The sequence below is a fragment of the Phalacrocorax aristotelis genome, chromosome 1, assembly GCF_949628215.1.
Source record: "Phalacrocorax aristotelis chromosome 1, bGulAri2.1, whole genome shotgun sequence".
In the NCBI taxonomy this organism is placed as follows: domain Eukaryota; kingdom Metazoa; phylum Chordata; class Aves; order Suliformes; family Phalacrocoracidae; genus Phalacrocorax; species Phalacrocorax aristotelis.
Genome location: NC_134276.1, coordinates 175,815,431 through 175,836,038, shown reverse-complemented (window position 1 = coordinate 175,836,038; position 20,608 = coordinate 175,815,431). Strand labels below are relative to the sequence as shown.

Here is a 20,608-nt window from a genome sequence, read left to right as displayed (position 1 = left end):
CGGGAAATTTCCCTAAAGCCCTTAGCCTAGACCCAGTTTGACTTGTAAATCAATAAACATTTCAGTTAAGGCTATACACAGTCCTGTGGTCCTTAAATGCATGGAGTGACAGGAAGTGGATCCATCCCTCTAGCTGAGGAAAGTCATTTCAGTATATCGGCTAGACAAAAAATGCATATATCCTATCAGCAGGTTTTGCCACCAGTCACGTCAAGCCAGCTGAGGTCATATGAATTGCAGTCACAGAGTAACAAATATTCCAGATAGCTCTGTGCTACTTCTGGCCTGATATTCTTGGAGCTCTTGTATCCTGAGGGCAGGGAATAAATCAAAGAGAGGAAATTAAGAGTGAGTTGGCACCTTTGAGCCAAAATATACTGTAAGGACCATCCATAAGCTGCAACAGTCTGAAAGATAAATGTGTGGTAGGAGACTTTGCAGTGTCTTCCTATATGCCTGCATAGGCAATGATTTTTAAGGATTGGGATGTGGGCAGAAAGAATTAAATGGCTAAAGCACAAGCACAAGTGGAAAAACAGTCATTTGATTGACTATTAATTTTTTTTAAGTTTTTCCTGCTGAATACATACAAGCTCTTCCCAAGATAAAACAAAATTTCTGGTTTTTATATATAAATACATTTTGAAGTGCTTTAATTAAGTTTTTCTATAACCTGGTGACCTTCAGCCACATAAATTATAAAATATGTTGATGTCATTCTGCTGTAATACTCAGCTGAAGTACCCTAAAGAAATCGTAGTTCCGAGAGATTGTTTAAATACAAATAGCTATTGTTGTCAAGTTTGCCCAAGTACAGATATGCCTTTTGCTACCTTATTCTATCTTGAAATTCTGAAAAAGTGCTTTGGTTGTGCATACTTTGTTACTATGTGGCTAGCAGAAGGTGGTCAAAGGCATGAAGTGTTGGAATGGAAGAAGTTGAGGAACAATTTTCCATATGAATGAAGATGAGAACAGGAGATTACCTTATATTCAGTTCATGTGTGGGTGTCTTTTGTTGCACATAAAATTGTTATTCATCAATGAAAGATGGGAGTTTGTTGCAAGGCTATGGCTTTAAGCTGCTGTGGGACCAATTATTTACTTGCCAAAAACTATGTTCAAATTTGTGGGTATGTACAAAAATTGTTGAGACTTGATATTGATTTTACACTCACTGAGGCTAATTTTCCTCCACAGGAATTTCACAATAACACAATTCTGTTATGCCACTATTGTTATTTCTAATGGTATTCACCACTTGAATGGTCTCATATGTATGGTGAAGTCTAGAATAAGTCCTTTTATCACTATTTGAGCTTAGTATTGTGCTTAAGTGAAACAGGTCTCATTGTGCTGCCTGACACAGAACTGTAGTTCTCAGGTTATCGCAGAGGTTACAGCAAAGCCAGGGTTGTGTTCAGCGCTGGCCTTTAATGTCTGTATCGTGTATGATTCTTAGTTTCATAATGAGGGTACATGGAAGTGTGCAGCAGTATTGTAGGCTAAGAATTGTCCAGAAAGTTTAGGAGCCATCAGTTTAGAGATATATCAGATGAGCTATTGATCTAAAGAACTTGCAGTCTAAGTGTATGCAAAGGATCCCGTCTGTGGCAAGTGGGACCAATTGCTCCTGTCTCTGCTGGCTTTGGATGGAACATGATCACTGTCCATTCATCTGAGACTGGTGCACAGTCCCAGTCTCAGAACACATCTTTCATGGCTAGTGATGTAGGATGCTCTGGCCTATGGCACCGAAATTTGGGTTGTGTTGGGTAATGTTACAAGAAGCTCATGTTATTGAACTTGACATTGACTTTAGATTGACTCAGAATATACTGTCAGTCATTTTATGCCAATGCAAGCAAATGAAAAAGAAGGGAAAAAAGATATAGTTTTACCTTTTAGAAATTCTCAGTCCCAGGAGTACAAAACATTTGGTTTTGATATGGATAATCAAAACAAATAAACAAAAATATTATTAAGTTCTCCGAACCAGCATGGGGACATTTTTAGACAGAATGCAGGGCTTGGGCTGGTTGTCCTGGTTCTGGCTGGTCCAAGTTTCATTCTGTCTTCCACACAAGACATGATCTGAACCCATATCTTCCATTCTTCACAAAAAGTAATGAGCTATGCTGGAGTCAGATTAGGCAATTTATTCCACCCTTAAAAAAAAAAAAAGGCCTTGGGAAAAAAACTTAATTTTGTTTAAAAATAGACCAATTCAATTCATAAGCATGGTTAGCACTGCCCGGGGCAGAGGGCTGTGACATGGACGCGGTAATGATGTTGGGGGCAGGAGAACAAAGGTATGAATAGTTTAATTCAGTGTTTCTGCCATGTTCTTTGTAACTTGAAACTGTAATCTTGAGTGTCTGAAATCTGATCTCATCTAAAGGAGACTCACGGTATGGTCAGTAGAAGGAAATATGAATCTTAGGAGATTGATTAGTCTCATCCTTGAACCAGACTCTAGTTTCTGTCTGCTGAACGTAATTACAGCTGGGGCTGGCTTGCTCAGACTTAGATCTATATAGGTGCATGAGATTAACCCCTGCTTGTGTGTGTCCCCTAGACTAGGCAAAATCCTTTCTACTCCTTTAATCCTCTTACTCCCAGGAGCAATTCCTTCCTCTCAGTACAGACCAGGTCTTAACTAGGACTTCTGTGGGTCTTCTCAAATGTTCCCTTAACACATTCAGTTGTCTCCCCAGCCCTACTGTCTCCCTGCCTAATATTAAATAACTATTCCATGGGCTAACATTGGTCAAACAGTTGAAGTAGGCTTCAAATTGCAGCCTCAATGGTTTTTCAATGATATTCTTCCACTAAGATGTCAAACATCTTTTGCAGGAAGGACAGCTGTCTGGGAAGTAATTTGATAGGTTTGTTTTGGGTGAGTTTAGACATGTGTTCTAACATAATACAAAATGTAGCTCATAATCTGATAGAGACGTGTTCCTCTCTGTAACGGATACAACAGACAGATGGGGGAGCACAAGTTTCAAGAGAGACAATTCATTTGCAAAACATGCGTGTTGCACAACAGCTGCTTGCCAACATCAACTACATCAACTATTCTTCTTTTGCCCTACAGCTGTGCAAATCTATTTTAAAATTTTTAAATTGTTTTAGAGAGAGAAAAATATTTTGTTTGATCTAGTATGTTTTAAATGTGTTGGGTTTTTTTTTTTTTTACATCCTGAAGTAAAACATCTGGAATGTTTTGAAATGAAACACTTTCAAAATTAAGAGTTAAATATTAGGAAGAAATGTAGTTAAGACATAAGTTTTTCAGTACTTTTCTGACTATAATTAAGCACTGAAATCGGTCACTGCCTGACTTAAAATGTAATTTAATCAGGTCAGTTTAAAAGAAGAATTTTGAAAGAGAACAAATTAGTTTATAGATAAGAATGAAGAGTAAAAAATATTTTTAAAAGTAAAGAAGGAATAATTTGCTCTTAATAGTTTTCAGGGTGAAATATGTATTTTCCAAGTATATTTTATCTAGTTTTTATTGAAACATTTCCTTTGTTACCATCGTTCTTCTCATATTTTCACATATTGCCTTTGTGAAGTCCCACTCTGAATTTAAAAATATGATGTTTGTATGGCTTCAAAGTTGGAGGAAGACCTAAATTAATTTCCCAATGAAATCGCCATTGCCTGAAATATAACAGGCCATGCTTTTACAGTTATTTATTAAGTGCTCAATATGTATTGTATTGCACAGTGGATAACAACCAAACATATACTCTGTTGTTATACTTGTATGTGGAAAGTTTATTCCTTCTATGACAATTTTTCTGCCTTTCTTGGAGAACCAACTAACATATATACATCATAGTAGTACTTCTTAATTGTTTCAGAACCTTCTTGGAAATGTGGGATGATTTAATATTTCATGTGGTTTCCTTTCCTGCTTTTGTGCTTCAAAGGGTGGTGAACAAATTAGCAAAAACCTCAGGGCCAGCTACTGTCCTATATCTGCACAACTCCCACCAGCTTCAACTTGCAAGCTCTGCTTAATGGCTTGAAATGGATATTTCTTTATAGCCTGAATCTGATGATTGAGCTCCTCTGATGGCAATGAGAACTGAATATGTGGTAGAGCTGCAGGATCAAACCCTTAGGAAGTACATTACGCTAGTGTACAGCGGAAGGCTACTTGTATGCCTTAGCTTATTTCACTATAATTGAACTTGTGCATTTTAATCTACCTCATCATCTTTGACTTAATATGAGAAAGAAAATTAAAAATAGCTCATTAACTACAGTAATTATGCAAGCATCTAACAGACTCCATAGACACACTGACTGTTTCAAAATACATTGCAGAACAAGCAGAAGAAATATATGGTGACTTTCAGTTCTCCTCTGTAAGAGCTGCTTGCTAATAAAATTTTGGATTTAGTATAGAATCTTTACAGTAAAAAACCAATGGCAAATAAGGAAGTTTTTAAAATGGGAAAGAAAACCAAGTATTAATTTCAATTTGGGGGCATGATAGTTATAGGGTACATTTTCAAATATATATAATTAAGGGCTTTAGAAGGGTTAGAAGGCAGCTTAAGTCATAGGATTTTTAACTGAAATGTAGTCATGGGCTACGCGTAGTAATCTGGATTTTTTCCTACATTGATCAGCTGAAGGACAGTAGAATGGGTAATGATGAAAATGTCATAGAATCCAAGTCATGACTCATAAATGCCTTTTACTGTAAGCATAAGAATACAGTAGGACTGTCTGCTTGTTCAATACATAGCTATATGAATAAAATGATCATGAAACTAATGAATGGCCTGGCTCTCATAACACTTTAGACATAGATGGATGGATGGATGGATAGATGGATGGATGGATGGATGGATGGATAGACAGATAATCTACCATCTTGCTTTTCCTACAAATAGATACTTTTTCTGAGTATCTACTCTGGTCCATCTGCCTTCTACTGGCTGAAAGACCATAATTGCTCACAAATTTTCTTTGCGCTGTGGTGGCTTACCACTCTCCTCTTATTTCATAGATCAGATCTCTTCTGACAGACTGGCATGTTAGGTTATGGTGAAGAATCAACAAAATCCAGCGACGCCTCTCACCCTCACTGTTCCTTAGGGGAGGATAGGCTCATTTTTGTTCTCTGTACAGTTCTTTGTGTCCTGGTCTGTGGCTTATGAATCTTATCTACTACAGAAACACAGAGAAAAGGAGTATTCGGGTTTGTTGCTGCTTTCCATTGCCATTATAGCACAGATTATCTATAGAAAATCAATAGCTATAAGAAGATTTCTAAAAGACTTCAGAAAGACTCTAGGACTCCTGCCTTTAGGGTTAAAACTCCAGGGCATGGGAGCCGGAAGTTGGAAGATATTTGGGAGTAGAAGTTTTGCTAATATTGTGAGTGTCACGGCAAAAACCCAATGGCTTCTCTCAGCGACATTCAGGAAAGGAGAAAACCAACATGTTTATATCAATTCAAAGTAATTTAAAAGGCATCTGAGGCTTTCAGTGTTTAAATCCTTTCCTGATTTTTCAGGCTGGCACTTTCAATTTAATGTTCACAGATTTGGTTCTAGGCAACAAGTTGCAGCCTTTACATAACCCACTGCCATTCAAATTATATTTTTTCCATTCACAGATGAGTTTTGACTTCAACTTGGCTGCTAGTAGAATAAGAGAACTTGAATAAATAAATTTTCAAAACCAACCCTGATAATTTTTTTAATCAGTTCAGGAGAGCTTCTGCTTAAGCCAAATTTGTTTCAAAGAGCTCATAGAAGTGATGCTGAATAGTTTGGCCTGCCAATTTAAGTAAATCACATAATAGTCCTAAAGTTTCTACCATCCCCACTAATTTCCGCACTTTCTTTGAACTGATTTACATAAATGCATAATATAAACCCAGCCTCAGAGTCCTTGACTGAGAACTATTGAGCACATGTGGCCATCGAAGTCTATGGAAAGATTTCTGTCTGTGGAAAGATTTTTGTGGAAACTGGGTTTGGTTCTTGGGTTCCCTGAGACCACTGCAATTACGAACGGATTTTTCACCTCCCTTTCATTTAAATCAGTGAGAACTAATTGCTCAGACACCTTTAAAAGTCTAGCCTTTCAACACCCTAACTCGAAGCTGTGTTAAGAAATACTTCTGTAAGATTTTGCTTTCATTTGTGCTATATAAATCCAGATATAATTAGTGAGAACTTGAGGTGGCCTAAGCTGAAGTCTGAAATGATAGGGGATATTCACACCGAGATAAGCGCATGATCCAAAAGGCATGGTGCTAAGGTTTGACTTACTTTAACTCTCTTTCCTGTTGGGAAAGTCTCCTTTTGAATGTTTTTTTTTTTTTTTTTTTTTTAATGGAAACCAACTGTCTTTCATCAAAAGGGGGGAAAGTGTGTGACTCTTGAAACCCCAGACCAAAGAAAAGCAGTTCTCTAGTTCTAGTTGGACAATGTCAAAATTTCTGATCTCCAGGTACTTTGGTGTTAAGTGGACAAACAGGGTGGATTGAAACCACTAGCATGCACAGGCATATCTCTGTGACACGGCTGGCTTCTGTGGACAGCAAACAAACGGTGGCTTTATCAGCAAAACTGTTTCAGATAAAAACATATTGGGATAAATTTTTAAACAGAAGGAATCCTTAGTAAGAAGGATTCATATTTTGTTAAATCTAACAAATTGTTGGCATATGATGTAAACAATAAATTTTTCCCTGCTGCAGGAAAAATCACTGGAATTAATTAAACTTATACCAGGGATAAAGTTTATCCAAAGCATAGAAAGTACACTTTTTTGAAATTATTTTTATTTTTAATGAGTTGAATGGTTACAAAATATTTTTGTAACAGTTTTAAAAATATAGATTTAGAAAACTTTTTGAGGTGCCTGGTAATCAAACTCACAACAGTCTAGAAATTAATAAAATAATAATAATAAAAAGTTCAGCAGACTTGAAAAAGAGCTGGACAGTCATGCCTGCTGCCTGTGTCACTGCTGAAAAGTGCTTCTTCTGTATTGTTCTTAGAGATTTTCTCTGGAAAAAAAAGCTTCTCTTGATATTGACATTCTCAGTAGTTACATTTTCCCTTGATTTGAAAGTAAAATATTTCCAAATATTATTTGTGTTGAATATTCCAAATATTTATGATGTCAATTTGCAGGATGGGCAGAAGGAAAAAAAAGGGTTAGGGTAAAGAACTGGAATGTTCACAAGTGTGTTGGAGGATAGAAATCTTAAACAGTGTAATATTTATGAGCAACCAAGAGGCTACATTCTGCTCTCAATTACTCTGGCATAAATCTAGAATTACTCATTGGAAGTTCAAAGTTTCTGCTGCAGATTTACACCCATATAATGAGGAACAGAGTTCAGTTCTGTAAGGGTGGGAAAATCAATTTGGCCAGAATATGAATAGCCTGGAACGCAAACTCTAATCACAGAAAGAAACCTTTTCCAGGTCGAACAGCAGACTGAATATTGTGTATCTCTCACTCTTTCTTCTTCTTTAGCTAATATATTGTAGCAAGCATACGGTCCTATTTTTTGCAGTAGCGTCCCATGGCATTAGACATTGGACTGCTTGAGTTTTATCGTGGAAGGCTGTGCTGGTTTTGACTGGGGTAAAGTTAATTTTCTTCAGAGTAGCTAGTATGGGGCTATGTTTTGGATTTGTGCTGCAAAGAGTATTGATAACACAGGGATGTTTTCATTAGTGCTGAGCAGTGCTTACACAGTTTCAAGGCCTTTTCTGCTTCTCACCCCACCCCACCAGCAAGTAGGCTGGGGGTGCACAAGAAGCTGGGATGGGGCACAGCTGGGACAGCTGACCCCAACTAACCAAAGGGATATTCCACACCATATGATGTCATGGTCAGTAGATAAAGCTGGGGGGAGAAGGAAGAGGGAGACATTTGGAGTGATGGCAGTTGTCTTCTCAAGTAACTGTCATGTGTGATGGAGCCCTGCTTTCCTGGAGATGGCTGAACACCTGCCTGCCCATGGGAAGTAGGGAACGAATTCCTTGTTTTGCTTTGCTTGCATGTGCGACTTTCGCTTTACTTATTAAACTGTCTTTATCTCAACACATGAGTTTTCTCACTTCTACCCTTCCAATTCTGTCCCCCATCCCACCAGTGGGGAGTGAGTGAGTGGTTGTGTGGTGCTTAGTTGCTGGCTGGGGTTAAACCACGACAAAGGCAGAATGAAAGTGCTCAGATATGGTAGAATCAAGAAGCTCCACAGAAGGCCAAAAGGAAGCAGGGTGATATAAGCAAAAGTTTGAGGGAATAGTGTAGAGACTTGCAAAGGGCAGTGACAGGGCTCAGGGAACCCCAGGAGAACAGTAATAGGGAAAAGAGAGTCAGAATCAAAATCCTGTATTGTGGGAATCTGGGAAAGGGAGAGGTCTTTCCTAAATTAAAGTAGGTTTCAGAAAAGACCAGACTCTTTTGACAGGTTGTCAGAGTGGACTTTTGAATACTCTGCTAGTTACAGATCCCAGTACTGCTCAGGTGGTTTGTACTGAAGAAATTGTAATGCTGTGCTATGATGGTATCTGAAAAGAAAATAAAAATGCTGCCGGCACATCTTGTTCTTATTCTGGAGAAGATTCTCTCACTGGGTGCAGGGAAGGGAATGGAATGAAAAATAACGCTTTCAAAGAGAGTAAAAGAAAACAATAAAGGACTAAAAAGGAATAATGTATGGCATCTAATTATACCTTTTCTAAATGTAGAAAGCGAGACTGTACTAGTATGTCTCAGACTTGGCTGACAGAAGTAGCTGGAATTATGCAGTTTTGTAGCAACCGAAGACCTTTCTGGGTCTGTCAACAAAGATATTGAACTGTTGGCTGTGATGCTACATGAATTTGTAATGAAGACCTTTTCTGTAAATAATGATCTCTGACTTTGTCACCAGTGCAGGTGTGCATGCCACTGCTGACATCTTCACTAGTGGCTGTTAACTTAGTATTTGCTGATTTTTAACTAACAGTATCTATTTAGCTGGATGCTCCAGCTAAGTAACCAGTTAAGTCTCCCTTCTGGTTTTGATAAAACTGTGCTTTCTTCGTAGCTCATCCTAGGGTTATTGTAGGTGGAACAAAATTATTTTGGCTTTCTATTTTATTTTTTAATTTGTGAATGCTGATGTTGCTTTTATGGCTGCCATATGCTTGTTACATATGTCAGTTCTAAAATCCCACTGATGGATGAAAGCTGGGAGAGGAGTTTTATCATTTGTCTCCCATCTAGCACTTTTCCTGCACTTGAAGGTAAGTCCAATATAATAAATAATCATAGCCTTTTTTTTTTTTTAACATGCCACATCTGTAAGGTAATATTTCTCCCCAGTATGCTGAGGAGCAGGAAGGAAGCATCTAACATCTGCAGGATTTGAAGTTATTTCTGACAGCTGTGTGCTATTGAGTGTTTCTTTTTTTGTGAAAGATAAAACAACCCAGGTGAATTGCTCAAAGGGCATTAATGACTGTCAGACATGTTAAACATGTGTACTCATATATACATAAAGATACATATGAAAGATAAAATCATGCATCTATAGAAAGAGAGGTGGTGAGAAAATATCGTTTGCTGACCTGAAAAGCTGCTATTGTAATGTACTATTATTATATTTCTGTTAAGATGGCACAGGGTATATGGTGTAGTATAGATGGGGAGGTGTCTGGTAATAAGAAACAGCAGTTCATCCTTGACACCCATTGATCAAAAAACTGGAAGGTTTGGCCTAGTGACATACTAAATCCATTTCAGCAGTTGGCCTGGAGCACGCTCTGATCACAGCAGAATGGAGCAAGGCGCAAGCGTTCAAGGCTAACTGTAGGAAATGTTCACATATGGCCAACAGGGGATAGAGGCAGATGGTTGAGATTTTTAGCATGTGCATTAAGCGAATTTTTATTTGAAAGAGAAGAGCACCCACTTACAGCTAAATCATACGTGGTCAAGGTTTTGTATTCATTGACACACAAGGCCTGTCTGCTTAATATTTTGCAGGTAGAGATGAGTGACCATCTCTGTCAGAGCTCCAAGCTAGCCAAGCACCAGCCAAGGGCAGTGAGCGTGGTGATAAGCCCTGGTGAAGAAATGCTGCTAAAAATGTAGGCTCTGTACAGTGTTATTTTAAGTCCTCAATCAGGGCAGGCAAATAGTACAAAGACATGGGCAGAAAGAGCATGTCTGCTTATCAAAACAAAACAAAAAACCTAGTGAGACTTCAAGGAACTTGACAACATCTGTTCTTTACCTAGGATCTTGAGATCTAAAATGTCAGTGCGAGTCAGAGCAAGGATCCATCACTCAGTATCCTGAGGCATTGGCATTAGAAGATGTGCAAGGGAGGTGAGGTGTATGGAAATAACAGAACCATAGAATGTCCTGAGTTGGAAGGGACCCACAACAATCATCGAGTCCAACTCCTGTCCCTGTATATGACAACCCCAAAAATCGCACCATGTGTCAGAGGGCATTGTCCAAATGCTTCTTGAATAGCCTCAGGCTTGGCACCATGACTGCCTCCCTGGGGAGCCTGTTCCAGTTCTCCGCCACCCCCTGGGTGAAGAACCTTTTCCTAAAATGGGGCATATAGAATCACAGAATCATTTATGTTGTAAAAGACCCTTAAGATTGAGTCCAACTGTAAACCTAATATTGCCATGGGGCATAATGCTTTCAACAGTACACCTGTCCGTCATCAAAGTAAATTACAGATTTTTTCAATGGGAATTGTGGCAGGGAAGGTAATGTAGTGGTGATCTTGTAAGTATTCTCCAAGAACTACAATGTTTGTCCACACTTTATGTTGAGATGTTAAGTTTGCCATAGGAAATCTTGCCTTTAAAATGTCTGTCAGTATCTCCTGAATTAGTGCGAATCACAGGGAATGTAAGATAAATATGAAATATTTATTTGGTTAAAGAAAATTAAAATACTGTGAGTATTGTAGGAAGGCTTACTGATAATAAAATTCATTATGATTACTATCTCCAAAGAAAAACAGGAAACCAAAAACATGGTTTGGATCATTCACCCATACTGATAATCAGTGAGGAATAACAGGCAATATTATGCAATAGTTGTGACTTACATCAAGGTACGGGGAAGCAGATGGGTAGAGGTGGTATAGCTAGCACAGCAGGTATTATAAATTGTGGGTGATGCAAGCCAGCAATGGATGACAACAGTCTCAAAGCAAGAAGGAAGCAGACAGTAGACTGTGAGTCAGAAGTGCTCCTCCAGCTGCAGTGCAGCTCACACTTGTTTAAGGTCAAATATCAAAGCTAGTCCCTGAAAATCTATCCATCTTTCTTTTCATGAAGTATTCTTTTAAGTATTAACATAGTCTTCTGGTTTTTTTGAAGCACCTATTGCTAACCTTTCACTCCTAACCATTTTCATGATTATTAAAAAAGTTGTTCTTTTCTTCACTGCTGTCTATATGCACTTTTGGCAGAGCAAGTTTTCTTCATATCTCCCAAACTCTCTGTGCAGTAATTTCCATTGACTGCAGGGGTATCTGCTGGTGATAGCAAAGCTGATTGACTTCAAAGTCTCTTACTGTTGTTGCCGCTCTTGGCCAAGAGTCTGCTCATGACTGTAACAGATGTTTCTAAGCCTTTTTTTTTTTAAGGTTGCTTTTTAATTTTTTTTAGTAGACCAATGGGAACCTTATGGAGCAGTTTTTCACTACAGTGCTGAAGTGAATGCCAGCATAGCTATGATTTTGAAACCCTCTATGAGATCCACAGTGCTCGTAAGAGGAGTTTCCCTTTGTAGCAGATTAAAGCACAGGTTTGCCAGTCTGCCAGCTACCTGATGGCAGATAATCAGCAGATTCCTCTTTAATCTCAGTTTCTTTGTCTTAATGGGTTATTTTTTACAGTTCATTAGAAAATTTCATAGTAAGTTTATTCTCTGAAGAAATTTTGGATGAAAGTCCTGAACAGTTCACACTTAGTATCAAGAGTAAGAATAGCTTTGATTAACACAGAAATATTGCCAACTTCCTTCTCATGTAATTAGGACTTATGTCTCCTCAGTGTCATAAAATATTCCATCAGGATTTTAGGGTGTATGTGCATTGGGAGAACTTTTTTCTAGGGAGATCTCTGTTGAGAGCAGTAGTCATTGGAGAGAATTATGAGGACCATTTTTTTGGGGGAGCAAAAGGTAATTTAAACCTTGGTCAAAATTTCAAATGGAGCAAAACTGCTTCCATTAATAACATTAATAAAAACGGGCCAGGAATTCTGTTCCTTACCACTTCCACTGAAAATAATGTTATCACTTAAGAATTTAATCATGCATTCTAGAAATGTCTGGTTTTGTTGTGTCTACCTTAGACATTTCTCCAGTAACTCTAGAGAGAGCTGGAATGCTCTTAAATGCCCTGAGAAGTGAGGGAAATGCTCCTTTGGCAATGCAGCACTGAAGTAATGTATTCTAAACAGAAAGATATAGGGCAAGCAGGAGTTGAAATCAGTAACTCACCATGGCCCACCAAAGGTGATCCAAAGCCAGAAATCCTTTCAGAGACAGCCAGATGGAGAAAAGAGCAGAAATTCAAGAGGGAGAAGGTACCTGCCAGTGGCTAGAAGGATGCTGGAGAAGCCGGTGTGCTTGCTATGGCACATGGCACCCTGGAAAGTGTTTGTAAAGGAGAAACTGAGGACAAAGTTAAAAAGGAAAGAAAAGCTGGCACTTCGATTCTTAGGATGAGTATAATCTTTCAGATCAGTTTATGCAGACTGAAATTACTGGGGGGTTTTCCTTGTTAGCTGCAGTTAACAGCAGCTTTGAGAGTCTTCAGCATTTGTTGTTTGGTTCATTTGCTTAGAAAGGAACAAACGGATTATCCAATTTTTTTTTTCTTTTCCTCTTCCACCTCCCAAAGAAGAAATCTAATGCTTTCATTAAGCTTTACCATCTGGCTGTATGGTCTAGTCAGTAGGTCAGTATGTAAATACTTACATAGTGTGTTCAGTTTCTACTAGTCCTTTCTTATCCTTACACAATTTTTGTTTACATTTCCCAATCCTACAGTATTTAAGCTTGGTTCCTTTGAGCTAAATACTTCATGATTAAATACAGTGTGTAACAAAGAGAAGTAATTATAATTTTAACTGACACAGATGTATAAACCAAAAAAATCCCTACTTGAGAAAGAGGGTACTGAGGCTCCATATAGGCTTGGTAATGTCATTTAGCCTGATGGTTCCACCTGACTATATTTTAATACATCTTACATACGTCACAAGGAGGTATGGTACTAAATTATGCATAAAGGTTTGAAATCCTATAATAGAAGATGTTGCAAATGTACAGCATAAATAAAAAAAATTATAAAAGATCTGGTCACTTCTATCTGTTAATGCATTCAAAACTAAAAACTCCTGGCTGAGCTTTGAAGGGCCAAATTGTTCAGGCGATAAAACGATATCCTTATATAAAAGTTGTCCTCTTTGAAAAACTTCCCCAAACATTCAGCCAAAGCAGAAGGATTTCCTTCAGGAAGCCGGATGCACCTTTTTATGTGACTGTAACTGGGCTTTGGTTTATATATCTTTGGGAATTCCAAACTGTTAAGAAAAACAATAGCAGCTTACTCAGTAGTATTGCATGCTTGCAGATAGGTTTAAATACTTGTTACATGTCTTACCTAGAGACTAATGGATCCACCTGACTTCGTAATAACAAAAATGGTGTTGGTAGAATTACACTGTGAACATGAGTCAGAGCTGAACAATTTCTCTCATCGTTATCTGACACATTGAACATATTTTGTTGCATCAAACAGGCACCCGGCATGCTTCTTATTTGTATTACAAAAGTTTAATCCTGGCTTACCTGGATTTATTAAATAAATCATAAAAGCCATTTCAGGTACTTTCATTATTTTAATAATGTTGGTTGCTTTTTCAAGAATTCTCTGTTCCCAGCTGGGGAAAGCTTTCTGCTCAACCTGAGATGGGTATGCACAAAATTGTGTGATTGTATCGGCACATTCAAGCTCGTTCAGAAATTGGCCTGGCTCATGTAAGCTATAGACACAGCTGCTACACCAGTGGGATGAAGTAGGGAAACAGCTCAGAACAGACCTCTGCAGTCTCTGGACCCCTGACATTTCCTGTTTGACCCTGGACACATGCAACAGCTTCCTTGTCGAAGATCATAGACCAGAAGGAGCAAACAAATCTCTTGGCTCCACTTTTGAGGCAGGTGTCCCCTCTCTTGATATTTCCTGTGGTCTGGGAGATATTGCCAGCTGTCTGTTCAGTTCATGCAAGCAGTTTGTCTGAGGGCTGGGGGTACAGAAGGGGAGCAGCCTTCATGGGACTTGTTCTGGTATCAGATGCAGTGAAGGAAAGGAAATTTATGCTAGAGTGTTGTGCTGTGAATGGTTATTCCTCTTAAGTCTCGAGAACAAAAAGTCACCTTAATATTACAACTGACAGATACCTTCTTTTATGAGGTGGCTTAGATTTCAGGTGTGTTTACTCTTGTTATATGAAATAAATATTACAACCTTTTCTGGGATGTGGGGATTATTATACTGAATGCATACATACTGTCTTACTTTGAAGTACAGATCATTCACCTAACTCCTAATTTCTGTAAAAACATTGATTGCTTGATGCTTTCAGAGTCATGCTTTATAGCCAGATTGTCATAATTTTTGATCACTGTTAGCTAAAGAAGTGGTCCTCTCTTCAACATTTTGCTGGAACTGCCACTACTGTTGACAAGACTACTAAGAATTGTGTTTTGACCTTTGCTCTGTTTTCCCGTTTTTTGGTCTCTCTTTCCACTTTTATCTCCTTATCTACCATTCCACTTGAAATGTTGCCCTTTGTTTTTTTCCACAGCTTGGTTGTCTTCTAGCTTCCTCATAACTTTCTAACCTTTCCTGCACAACTTCACCATTTCCCTTGTGTCAGGGCTTTAGTCATGATCTGTGTTCATCCTCCTGCATCCTGAATTCAGATGATGTCCCCTACCTGCCTGGCTTGGGGATGTCTAAGCTGAGAAATGTCTAGGCGGGAAAATTAGAAACCTACAGGCCCTCTCTCTGTACAATGTTTAGCCTGACCTGCTTCTTTGCAATCCCTTTCTAGGTATGTTTCTATCAGCTTCATGTGCCCAAGTGACGATGGGTGTCCCTTGTTTCTGTCAGCTGTATCTTTTTACTCACTACTTTCTTTATCCTGCCAGCAGTACTTTTGTCCCTCGTGCCAGGTGGTCTGGTGTCATCTTTGATTTCATGTAACCCCATGTTATAGCCACTGCTTGCAACTTCTCCACCCCTGGTTTCTCACATGCATGCCTTCTTTCTGTATGGACACTATTCACACATATCTAAATCATCCTCATTCCTTCTTTGGATTCTCCCTGGCAGCCCTGCGTGATGGTCACTTAGCTTCCCACCCCAGAGCTACCGAGGACAATCCCACCAAACTCACATTGCCAGCACGATACCTAACAAGGTACCCTTCTTTGCAGCTTCCAGCTTTACCATTTCCCCACAGGTATGCCCCGTTCCTCCCTTCACAGAATCCTTGGGGGCCCAGACACCTTCTGCCTGAGGTGCCATCCCCTGCCTGTCCAGCTCCACCCCCATCACCTGCATCCGGTGCCAGTTCATGCATGTTGTCCACAGATGCTTTATCCTGTGCTTTCCTGTTTGCATGGAAAACACTACTGAGGCTTAGCTGTTACATATTATTTTCCCCTGACATCCTTCATAAGACCCACATTATCATGAGGTACACAAAAGCCTTTCAAGTGAAAAATGTAGCTAAGTGATTTCTAAGGATAGCAGATGTTTGTTTATTTATCTTTTGCTTAGAATTAGAATGACAAAGAACAAAAAAAAAGGAAGACCAGGCTTGTAACCAGGCTTGTAACCACATTCTTACCTGTAGAGTAGTATTGTTGTTTTCCTCCATTACCTCTCCCTGTTCCTGCAAATAATCATGTAGATTCTTCTTTGTATCTTCAGTAGATGAGAAGGACTTCTGGGTTTTATCATTGTAAAGATTCTAGCTAAATGGTTTTCTGAAGTTGATGGCCCTGACCTGGTACTAGCTTAAAAGCCATAATATAATTAATAACTATTTTGAAAGAGTAATAATTATTTTGAGAGAGTAACACCAGCTTCACATCATTGTTTCCAAACCCTGTTGGTTATGTATTACAGATGACTCTCTCCTAGTAAGCTTGCTTACTTATTACTTTTAGGGTTTCTGTGCTGGGAAAATGGGTTGCAAAAGAGACTGTGGGTATCATGACCTCATCATTCGTATTCAAAAGGATAACAGCAAGATTACCATAATGCATTACTTCGTAAAATTATAACCCTGAGAAGTAATAAGATTAAATTACATTTTTCTGGCAAAGTTCTTTTTCAGAATGTATCTGTCTCATGACTCTAGTTTATTCTTTGTCTTGATCATTGGTTAACAGTCCTCATGAGGATTTTTCATCTCCTCAAACCTTGCAAGAGATAAATCCCTCTTTTCCTGTGGTCCGCTTCAGCCTTTGCATATGTGCACTTTCTAAAGCGTTAACTGTTAACAGTTGTGCCTGAGAAACCTAAATTCCTTACACAGCCACAGTGCTTTATGATGCTGGAGAACAAATGCAGACCGCACAAGGAGTTTTCTTCCCCTTTGCTCTGCACAAGACCTGAAATGTCACACTGAACAAGAATATTCCATTTGTTGGAGCTGAGTGGTGGATCCTGTGGGCTGAACTTGTCTGAAATGCAGAGCAGTTACCTCTGTGCAGTCTTGTATAAAGGCCATTGCAGCTACCGTTTATGGTGGCAAAACCAAAGAGAAGATAACAGGGGATGCTGAAATGGGTGTGCTGATCCTCCATACACACACTGTAAAACTCAGGAGATTCCTAAACCATGTCAGATTCACTCCTACAAGCTACAAAAAAGAATGGGATAGTTTATAAGTCAATATTGAGAGTTGAATTTTTAACTACTGTGTCAGTGAGATCTTTGTAAACAAAAGATAGAGGATAATAGGTGTGTATTACAGTTTTATTCTGCAAAGTAATTTCAAAGAGTGATTTAAGAGGATCCTTTTAGTCTGCTTCTCATTTACTTTGTTTTCTTTTCAATGCTTTTTCTAACTCTTGCCATCCTTAACCTGAGAACTTAAAGCTCCAGAAGGCTCTTGTTTTCTCTTGGGCTTACAGCTATAGTGTTAATAGTAAATACTATTCTGAGAAGGCATAGTTAATACCATGTAAGATATTAGTGGCAGAATAGGATTCAGGTCATCCTATCTCTCTATGTTTTAGTTTGGAAGAGAGAACAAGAAAAACACGTGGAACATCTTTGTCCATAATGCTAGGTGATAAATTCCCATAGGAGTTTAATCGTGTGGCATTTCTGCGCATTTTTTTCCTTATATCTCAGTTTAAAATGGGATCCCCTGCTATAGGCTATCAGAGGAATTTACAGTTGTCCTTTTAAGTAAGCATTTATACTGCTCGGCAATTTGGACTGTCCATCATGACTCATTTTATAGCCGGCTCTACTTGTCTATCTGTCTTGTATTTCCGAGTACAAGGATTTAAGGTTGCCAGCAAGAATATTTCTATGAGCAACAAGCAGAAATGATGCTTTGGACATAGACTTCATGGAGCTTTAAATGCTTTTAGAAAGGGAAGCGTTAACTTTGACTAGATGACGTTAGCACCACCACCAAGAAAGAAAAGAAAAGAAAAAAAACAACAGCTTTGAAAAGCTGTATTGACTAAATCTTCTAACAATGCTTGTGATTTTCCTATATCCTGCTCTGTGTTTTTGTATGGATTTTTCATAGCACAGACAGACGTTACCCACACTGTGATTCAACGTCTGTTCCTAGCCACGCTCTTGCATGATTTTAACCTGATTTCACGGGAGGAGCAGGGAATGAAACACCGTAGCTCATGGTTGTCAGCAGTGAAAAATAGCCAGGAATCAGACAAACAGCTTCATTGCTGAGATTATTTCCGGGATAAAAACTCTTCCAACAGCTGTTTGCTTTGGCCACTACTCAGGTCTTTTTTTTTTTTTTTTTAAATCAGAAAAGAAAAAGAGGTTTGTTTTTTTTTAAGATGTGGGCTGGTTATTTATGTAGTCAGGAAGAGGTCTCTGCTTCCAGTGTTGTGGTCTCGGAGTTGTTTTGACAGTTGGAGTACGGGGAGGTTTCATCTCTTTTCTCCCTCCTTTTCTCCAGTCCTTCATTCACTTAATGTACAGACCTGGAATGCTGTAGGAAGAAGAGAAAGCAAATTTATGAGTTCTTTAATCCCAGACAGGCAGCTCTGTGGCAGTTACCTTCAAGAAAAGTTCACGCCCCAAAGGAGTGTTTAGTCTTACAGAGCCACTGACTCACTGAGCAGCGCGTGTGAGTGGCTGTGCGAGAGAAGGGGAGAGATGAAGAAAAAGTTTTGCTTCCTTGTGAAACTCGTAATATTATTGTTTTAAGACGTTTTTGAAAAGATGACTGCTACTTTTGTTTAAAGTATTTGTTCTGGAATTGCTGAAGCTGGAGTCTACCAGACTGAGGTCAGGAGCATTTTCTTTGGCAGAAAGAAGATACTTTTATAGAAGCCATGCCTGTACTTGGGGTTGCCTCCAAGCTAAGACAGCCAGCCGTAGGGTCAAAGCCTGTTCACACTGCCCTCCCGATACCCAACCTTGGCCCCGCCGGCTCGCAGCAGTACTCACCAAAGTCTTTGGAGCTTACTGGGGCCGAGAGCTCAATGCTTTCTTGTCAGCTTACGTTAAAGTCAGCCTGTGATTTTGGAGAGAGGAGAGCACTTCAAGGAAAAACCCAGGAGATCGAAGATAGCAAGGTTAGTTGTAAACTTTACCTGTGGATCTCAATTCTCAGAAAATGCTGATTTGCTCAGACAAATCTGATAGAAATCTACTGCATGCAGAACTTGGGGCTAACTGTGTAAAAAGGCTTGCTGACATCAGTGAACTTGCATAGCAGCCTTGGAAATTTGCTTTGCTCAGTGTTGCTGTTTGAATATATATTCTGTTTTTAAATGTGTTTGTGTTGAAAGTTTCACAGATGCATTTTGATAAGGATCAGTAGAATCATAAGTAGAGAAAAATCATTCCGGAACCCAGTAAGCAGAGCAATGACATGACAGTACTTTAAAAAAAAAAATCTTGGCTGCTTCATGTTATATTATGAAGTTTAAAAAGAACTCTCACGCCCACACCTATTCCCACAGGGAGGCTTTTTTAAAATAAAAACAAGTAATTGATTTTCTTTTCACTTTTCAAACGATCTGGCTACTCTTGCTGCAGAACTGCTGAACCAGAAAAACAGCTTCTCATTGAAAAGTACCTGTATTTTTGTCTACTGCAAAATAGCTTCTTCCTAGCCCCTATCTAGCTCTATTCATTGTGATTAAAAAAAAAAAAAAGATTTTGTCTGAAGCAGGATGCCACAACAGTTTTTTAGACTACTTAGGGTTTTTTCTTTTGTAAGGGAGTTCTTTTTGAGTCTTTATAACTTATGCTTGATTGTCTACTAGTTTTTCTGCTGTAGCTGAAGACATTCTTCATGCTTTGAACATGAGTATTGTGTCCCTTTTTGTCAGTAGTATATATTCCTGTAGATCTTTCAGTCAGTACATTACGTCTGTATGTGTGGTTTAACAGCTTCAGCAAGCAGTGTTATGTGAGGTTTCATTCCCTTGCTTTTTTAGTACTTTTGGTTTGTGGAACTGATTACCACACTGGGATTAAACATATATTTGTAGTTGTTTCTTATTTAGTTTGAGGACACTTGAGTGTCATCAGAGTTGTTAAAGTGGCAAGATACACGTAATATATGTACTTGGTTTTCCTTTGTTTTTAGTTACTGGGCTAATTCAATATTAGTGCAGAAAGTTGGTTTTGTGGTTAAAGCACAGGGTTGGAATTCTGAACATTTGGCTTCCTTTTTAATCCCTGCCACATATTTCCCCATGAGATTTTGGTCATGTCACTTAATTTTTCCCCTGGAGTTTTTTGTATCACCTCTCCCTGCCTTCCAAAGATGATGCATTGATGGTCTCAGACATGCTATATAGAAATGTAAAGAAGGAGCAGACTGTTCATCTCTTGGTTACCAGAAGTGATGAACAGCCCTTTTCTATGACATGAGTGTGACATGAAGATAATGATACAAATTTTCAACACAATGTGATTCCTGCTTTCTAGCTTATTTTTAACCGAAAATGTTCTTCATGTTCCTCTTTAATGTTGTTCTTTAATGGATATTGCATGAAAAGTAAATTTGATTTGCTAGTACTATTTTCAGAAAAAAAAGAATACAGTTACATTGCCTACTGAGAGATGTTTCTTGATTCTTTGAAAAAGTGTGGAGAAAGGTATAAATCATCTTGCCCTCAGTGTTTAAAACACTTGGGAATTACTAGTAATTAGCATGAGAGCTAATGGGAGTCATAACCTTCCAAGGCATCTGGTCCTGAGCACTGCTGCATTGCCAGTGAATAAAGTAACAGGCTAGATGGACCCAAACTGTGATACCAATTTGTCATT

The 20,608-nt window shown here is 38.7% G+C and overlaps 1 protein-coding gene across 5 annotated transcripts in view; it reads left to right on the top strand.

Annotated features, from left to right (window-relative positions):
* Nucleotides 1–20,608, top strand: part of NAV3 (neuron navigator 3) — a 409,880-nt gene that overhangs the window by 121,336 nt on the left and 267,936 nt on the right. For 4 of the 5 annotated variants that reach the window (XM_075080751.1, XM_075080753.1, XM_075080752.1 and 1 more), the window contains exon 1: nt 18,216–18,900. The exons of the other annotated variant lie outside the window; for it this stretch is intronic. In XM_075080751.1, the coding sequence (XP_074936852.1) occupies nt 18,658–18,900 (243 nt within the window). In that variant the 5' untranslated portion in view covers nt 18,216–18,657. Of the gene's footprint in view, nt 1–18,215; nt 18,901–20,608 lie in introns of those variants that run through there. 5 annotated transcript variants of the gene reach the window in all.